Source organism: Myotis brandtii, unplaced genomic scaffold (genome assembly GCF_000412655.1).
Source record: "Myotis brandtii unplaced genomic scaffold, ASM41265v1 scaffold681, whole genome shotgun sequence".
NCBI classification, from domain to species: Eukaryota; Metazoa; Chordata; class Mammalia; order Chiroptera; family Vespertilionidae; genus Myotis; species Myotis brandtii.
In genome coordinates this window covers 475,350-483,110 of record NW_005370660.1, presented here as the reverse complement: position 1 = coordinate 483,110, position 7,761 = coordinate 475,350, and the positions used below count along the sequence as shown (strand labels likewise).

The following is a 7,761-nucleotide window of genomic DNA, read 5'->3' as shown; positions in this document are numbered from 1 at the left end:
TTATCCTCCTTTATTTATTGTTCCAAGCCCAACAAATATCATCTATATTTGAAAACTTTATTGTTTAGGGAATAACATTAAACATCCCTACTTAACATTCTTAATGGACTCTTGCTTTGAAATTATTATTAATCTTCTGCATTAATTAGATAGAGTAAATGTAAAATAAAAAGTGATTGCATCAAGATGGCTTTTGGGGGATGCTTTGGAAGAAAACAGGTAAAGCTAAGCCATACATTTCTTCGCAGTGCAGCATTAAAATTTCAGACTTTAGCCACAGTTGTGATTGGTTTTAGTTTGTTAGCTGCCTGGAGCGTTATTTTAAGAAAGCAGAAGCAACATCATTTGCACACTCCTTATAGCATACACACCTTAACCCTGACAGTTTTAGCTCCAGTTTTCAAAAGAAGTGAAGGCAAGATGAAGAAGCATTTGCTTTTCTGGGGAGTCCTGGCCATTTTTGTTAAGGCTGTTCTTGTGACAGGTATGTGATATTTTGAAAATAAACCCAGATAAAAGGAAAAATATAGCACAAATCTGTTCTTCAGATCTAAACATTAATGTTTGTGCTACTTTTCTCTAATATGCCTTAATCTTTATATGGGCAGTGATCTTTATGCAGACAAGACTCATTATAATTCTTTTTCTCTTATTTGTTTGAGTACTATAAACTAGAGAATAAGAAAATATGTATTTCTGAATAAGTATTGATAGCTGTACTTATATGAATATCCATATTGATTCTTAAAAATCAGTAGTCCTCTTCTTGAGTGTCTTAAATTAGTATTCAGGGAAATTAATAATTACTTTAAATACAACATAGACTCCTTTGGAATTTTATTTTCCGAAACAGACTAGTATTAGTTCTAAGAACTTTTCTGGATCTGGGCCTACAGATTTATTAATAATGTTCAGTGTTCTACAGGGCCTATAACTTGATGACCGAACTTTGGCTATTTTATTTATTAACCCTTCAAAGTACTATAGAAAATGGAGTACATTCTAAATATAGAAGTACAGTTTTTAATAATTTTCATCTAGAAGGGCACATGATTAGTGTGATATAACTTGGCTGGATTGTTTCTAAAACTGAGTTTATTCTTATTTCAAGACTGACTATGATATAATTAAGAATAATCCTTTGAAATATATTTCATACTAATTTAGCATTAAAAATAATTTCTAATTATATTTACAATATAAAGATAGCAGTAAAACATGTACAGTACATGTATCTATACATATGTATAAATACACACATACATATACACATATGAGCTGTCATTTATTGAGCACATATTAGGTTCTAGGCATTATGCTAACTACTTTACATATAGTATTCTATTTATTTATTTTTTTAAATATATTTTATTGATTTTTTACAGAGAGGAAGGGAGAGGGATAGAGAGTTAGAAACATCGATGAGAGAGAAACATTGATCAGCTGCCTCCTGCACACCCCCACTGGGGATGTGCCTGCAACCAAGGTACATGCCCTTGACCAGAATCGAACCTGGGACCCTTCAGTCCACAGGCTGACGCTCTATCCACTGAGCCAAACCTGTCAGGGTTATACTATTCTATTTAATTCTCACACAACCATTTGAGGATAGGTGCTATTATAATTTCTACATATAGTTGAGCCCATTGAGATTTAGAGAGGCCAAATATCTTAACTAAGCTCACACAGCAAGCATGTAGTAGACAGAACCCAGGCCTTCTGACCCTCTGACGCATATTCCTACTATCCTATTTTTCCTGTAAAAGAGAATCGCCTTTTAGTAAATTAATTATGCTCATATGTAGAATATGTTGTTAAGTCTATTTTATTATTTGTTTGAACTGAATTAAATTAAATTTAACAAATTTTATTGAGCACCTACTATATCTCAGTTGCTCTTTGAATAAAGTAAGGCACAATCCTTAATAATAGATTTGTTAGGGAAAATGCTTCCTGTCAATGAGAGAGAATGTTGAATCTTATAAGTCTTGGTGAATTGAAAGTATTTGTACATTTTCTAGCAGGTATGTAGGCTGCCTAATATTTTTATATAACAACAGTAATGTTAGTTTTTTCCTAGGTTTCAGGTAAGAAAATAAACTATATGCCATAAATAAAATATAGACATTTTCTATTTAATACTTAATTGTCAACTCACATATTTGATTCAATTTTTATTTTGGTCAGGTATTTCTGGATCATTTGTACTTTATTGAGAAAGCATTTAAGAGTCATGAATAGAGCAGCAGGGAAAGGACACCATTTAATTCCTCTTACTCTTCAAAATGTTAAGAAAGTTATATGATGATCTTGAATTGACTTCATACTGTTTCTTCTCCAGTGCCATACAGACTTTTACCTGAAGGTTTATTAAGAAGTTATGAATAATAACATTATAAAATAATTCAAACAATTATAACTACAATAACAATGATCTTAAAATGTTTTTGTAATAATTATCACCAAGACTGAAATATGCAATTAGGTCCTCTCAGCTCTGAGACCATTTCTGGAACAATTAGGCTTTCAGTAACAGTGATATCTATCCCAGTCATTAACCTTTATAACTTTATGTGCTAAATTTTTGTGTTGTTGCTTTTTTTAAGTTGAGGCTTGATGTGAGGGAATTTTAAAGGTTACTTAGCTAAAATTATAGGAACAAAATATATTTAACATTATTTTTACTTAATTTGCACTATTAAATAAAGCTATTTACTCTTCAAACATCTGTTAACTGATCTAAGTCCATATATTAACACATTTTCTTTATTCTTTGCAACAGCTACCAGACCTCTTTGTCTAATATTCAGATTAAGACTTTAATGGTCATCTGTGAATTTATTCATTTATTAATTTTTTCTGCATTTGGGCATATTAAATTAAATATATATTTACTCAGTATTTTCTGAATTGTTTTTGCAAATTTGTAACATTTTATATCTATATATACTGAAACTTTAAAAATAATTCTTATGAGAAATATTAATATAGCACCTGTTATTTTGATTGGATCATTATATCATAATAACCTGATTGTTACTACAAAAAAGAAGAATAAATTAAGTTTAGGAAGACTGTAGTGGAGAATATTTAAAAATCGTAGGAAGGAAGGTCATTTTGGGGGGGAAGTGTATCTGTGCTCAGCTCTAATGCAATGTAACAAACTATGTATATAAAGGGGAGTCCAGTGAAGGACGTGGCATTTCACACTGGGTTTACAAAGGCTAATGTTAGTTTTTGTTCACTTTTGAATGGAATGCTTTGGTCTGAGAGAAATCCAGTCTAGATTTTTGTTTTCTCTCTTATTTTGGCATCTGGTACTCACGTTTACAAGGCTACATCATTCAGAGACCTGTGCTCCATTAAAAACATTGGCTTAAAACCAGAATTCTTTCAGCTCAGGTGCCCCTAGACTGATCCAAGGGAAGAAGAAAATTCCTTTTGGAGTACATTTGGATGTCCTTCACTACGCTGTGAGATTCTACTCAGCTATTTTAGATTAGGAAGGAGAACAAATGGAGAAAGCTGAAATTGATCAACCATAAAACTGATTTTTTCTGCAGGAAATAAGATTAACTCAATACAAAGTTGATAAGTAGATTTTCATCCCTGTTTCTTCTTCTTTTAAAATATATATATTTTATTGTTGATAGTATTACAGATATCTCCCATTTCCCCCCCTTCTATCTTCCTCCTCCCAGCTCTTACCACCCCACCCCCCACCCAAAGTCCATTTCTTCTTAATACATTGTATTTTTCCAGCCCAAGACGAAGATGAAAGGACTGTTCTTGCAGACAACAAATGCAAGTGTGCCCGGGTTACTTCTAGGGTCATCCCTTCTCCCGATGATCCTACTCAAGACATTGTGGAGAGGAACATCAGGATTATGTACGTGGTATTTTATATTTCATTTCTTCATGTTGTAAGCAGAGATACTCTGTCATATCAGTCATTGTTTGAAGGTAATACCTATGTCTTGCTCCTCTTTGTGATTTGTAGCACCTGACAGGAGATTGAATCTAGTTAATGGACCTGAGTCAATTATGCACAAGCTGGGAGCAGGAACAAGGTTTCCACACAGTCTAAAACCAGTCAGCTAGGTCAGATGATAACTGAAGGTTCAGATCTAGTCATCAACATGCCCTGTTTATATGGAGTTATTTCCGTTTGAAGCTGAACTTTTAGTTGCTCTTGATCAGTTCAAAATGAAACTTTAGATAACAGTAAAAGCTTTATTTTGTACCACATCTGAACTGCAGAGTATTTTACATAGTACTCAAGTGGCGGCATAAGAGCTAAGGCAGACTAATCTAATTGACTAATTTGGTTTAGTTTTCACTTGTCCATTGGACTCCAGATATTCATTTCATTTCACATGTAGTCCAAGTTATAAGTTATGAGTCTTGATGTTTAATTGCCAAAATGCTAATAATATTTAAGAAATGAGATTCCTATTGGATCCAATCAGTAAAGCCTTCCTTGTGAACACTTCTGCCTTGAATAGTTTCCTAACAATTGGGTACCTCTTTGTGAAACAACATAGCATTCAATTCCATCTAATCAATGGAAGAAGTATAATGTTTTTAAAATTTTGTTTCAAGTTCTGGTTGGGTCACTAGTTGTGCTCTTGTATGCAAGTTACTTAACTATAAACTTCAACTTGCTTATCTTTTTAAAAAATGTATATTTTTATTGATTTCAGATAGGAAGGGAGAGGGAGAGAGATAGAAACATCAATGATGAGAGAGTCATCGATCGGCTTCCTCCTGCACACCCCCAACTGGGGATCAAGCCCACAACCCAGGCATGTGCCCTGACCAAGAACCGAACCTGGGACCCTGCAGGCCAATGCTTTGTCCATTGAGCCTAACTGGTCAGGGCAACTTGCTCATCTTTAAATAGGGGGAAATAGTATATATCTCATGGGGCTACTATAAAGATAAATTGAGATCTATTCTTTTTAGAGAATACTAAAAAAAGTATTTGCTGTTATTCATCCACCTAACCTACATGCCAATTATCTTTATGTTACTTTATTTATTTATTTATTTATTGTCTAAAATTTACATATATCTCCTTTTCCCTCGATTGTTACTATACTTCTTAAAATACCTTGGTTTACCCAACATTGTTACTGCGATGAATTACAAACGCCTCGGCCTAACCTACAACACTGAGCATAACGCTCAAGCTCTTCCATTGACACTTTTTTTCACCTCATGTTTGAAAATCCAGAACTATTGTAGTGCCCTTATTTTTCCCCACTCACAGTGCTTTCTTCTTCTTCTATTTTTGCATGTTGTTCCTCTGCTTGAAGAACCCTTTCTCCCACTCCTCTTAGCCTGGTTAACTTCTTCTCAACCTGCATGTCTTAGGTTAGACATCACTTCCTCTGGCAGGTTTTCTCGGACCATTCAGACTCTATACCACTGAGCTCCCTGTTAGAGAGAGAACAGTTGGAGAAGTATGCGACTGGAAGGGATAGATGGCATTCATGACATTAAGCATCTTATGTTTAAATCTTCAGATTTTTAAATGGCACTCTATAATTCTCTAATTCATCTTTTTTTTCTATGACCTTCTTTTTATGATATATTTTTTTCTGAATTCAGATAATTCAGTTACTTCATCCACTTTGCCTGATGTGCATTAATGGTTCTCTGATTTCATTTCTAAAAGTTCTATTATTATTGCCATGTCATTATGGCATTATTCCCAACTCCATCACTTCCTAGCGATATGACTTTGGGTAAATTACTCGACTAATTTGAGCCTGTTTCCTAAACTATAAAAAAGGGATACAATATATGTATGTAGATATACACATATACTTTATAGGGTTGTGAGAATTAAATGTGATAATGTGTAAAAGTGTCTAGAACACTGTTTGACCCAAAGTAGACATTCATACATGTTTATTCCCTTATCTCTATCAATATTTAAAGCCTTTTCTGATATTACTAGAGCCTTTCAAGCTAATAAAGAATAGGTCCATTCATTCATTCAACAAACATTTATTAAGTGCTACTGAATGCCACTGAGGGTTGGAGTTGGGGACTGTTGGAGAATTTACAGTTGAGTAGGGAACTGTAAACAGTTAAAAAGCCAATTACAATACAGTATTGTAGATGCTATGATGACAGGAATAGGCATAGGATGTTAGAGGGCACCCAGGCCAATCCTTGTGGGCTGGTGCAGAGTAGCAGTGGAGGCAGGAAGAATGTTTGGAGAAAGTAGTGGAAGTCAATGATGGCTGTTAGCTGGCTGAATGGGAATTAATTGGGTAAATGTGTGGGGAACGACAGGGTTGATAAGTGAGGAATAAGCGTTGCTATAAGGATTATATGAGATCATTATGTAATATATTTAGCATAGTACCAGGTACACTGTAAGTGCTTAGTAAATGTTAGAACTGTTTTTTTATTAAAACTTGGAGATGAGAAAAGCCTGGTAAGTTTGTGGAATTGTCAGCTGTTGTTTAGAGCTGGCATGTAGTGTAAAGAGGGTGGCATGGTGAGAGATGAGGCTGGAGAGTGACAGGCATGTCATTAAAGATACCCTGGTATTTCTGGAGAGACACTGTAGGTTTTAAGCAGAGAAGGAAATTAGGCTCGTATTTTAGAAAGGCCATTTTGGCAATAATGTAGCCAATGCATTGTAGGGGTCAAGACTGAAGGAAGGCATTGCTAGGAGAGAAGAGGCAGTGTCCTGAACCAAGTGGATGGATTTCACAGATGCAAAGAGTTAGAATCAATTGAACTGTGACATGGGATTAAATATAGGCCATGATAGAAAGGGAGGACCCAGGGATGGTATCCAGGTTTTTGCTTGGATATTTATATGAATATTATTGCTAAACACCGAGTTAGGAAACACAGGTTGTTCTTTGTATCTTTTGGTAGGGATGAGTGCATATGAGGAGAAAAATGACATAAGATGAAAAAATGTACAAGTTAATAAGATCACCTGAACTATCTAATTTTTCTAATTTTTCATGGAAATCACCAAATCAAGAGATTTGGATTCCAGCTAAAGCTTTACTACTTAGTAGTTGTGTGATCTTGGATAGGTTGCTAACCTCTCTGATTTATAATTTATGCATTTCAAAATTGTGGGTACTAATAACTGTCCATTCATTCCACAAATATTGAACATATTCCGCATACTACACAAGTAGTGAGACACTGGGAATACATAACTGTTTTTGCCTCAAGGAACTATGTAGTCTAGGGAAGTTATGCCTCAAGCAACTATGATATGGTGTTTGTTATAATAAAGATAGATGAGCTTAATAAGACTACAGAGGAAGGAGTTTATAGAGGGGTGGAGATGGGATCTAAGTTATCATAGAGACCATAGAGAGGGTAAAACTTGAGCTGATTGCTAAAGGGAAAAATGGATTTGCCAAGTAAGCAAACATCACTGACAGAGGAGCTATTGTGAGGTTTATTTTGAATGGGAAATGCTTAAATTATAGCAAATTACTGTGAAATCTGAGTATGAGCATCACCATAGATTCTTTTACTAGTAGAATGCTAAATTCACTAAATGCCCTCATGAAAAAGTACTGCCCTAGCAATATACCTATTACCAAAAAATAGCAATATCTGTTAATTTCATCATTTTGACTTGTTTTTCTCTTTTTTAGTGTTCCTGTTAACAACAGGGAGAATATCTCTGATCCCACCTCGCCATTGAGAACCAAATTTGTGTACCATTTGTCTGACATGTAAGAGATTTTCTTTCAACTACTACTACTA

The 7,761-nt window shown here is 34.5% G+C and overlaps 1 protein-coding gene across 1 annotated transcript in view; it reads left to right on the top strand.

The window, feature by feature from the left end:
• Positions 1-336: 336 nt before the first annotated feature.
• Positions 337-7,761, top strand: part of JCHAIN (joining chain of multimeric IgA and IgM) — a 9,059-nt gene continuing 1,634 nt past the window's right edge. Inside the window, exons 1-3 of the mRNA XM_005881615.2 lie at positions 337-484; positions 3,763-3,889; positions 7,650-7,730. Coding sequence (XP_005881677.1) covers positions 421-484; positions 3,763-3,889; positions 7,650-7,730 — 272 coding nt within the window. The 5' untranslated portion in view covers positions 337-420. The remainder of the gene's footprint in view (positions 485-3,762; positions 3,890-7,649; positions 7,731-7,761) is intronic.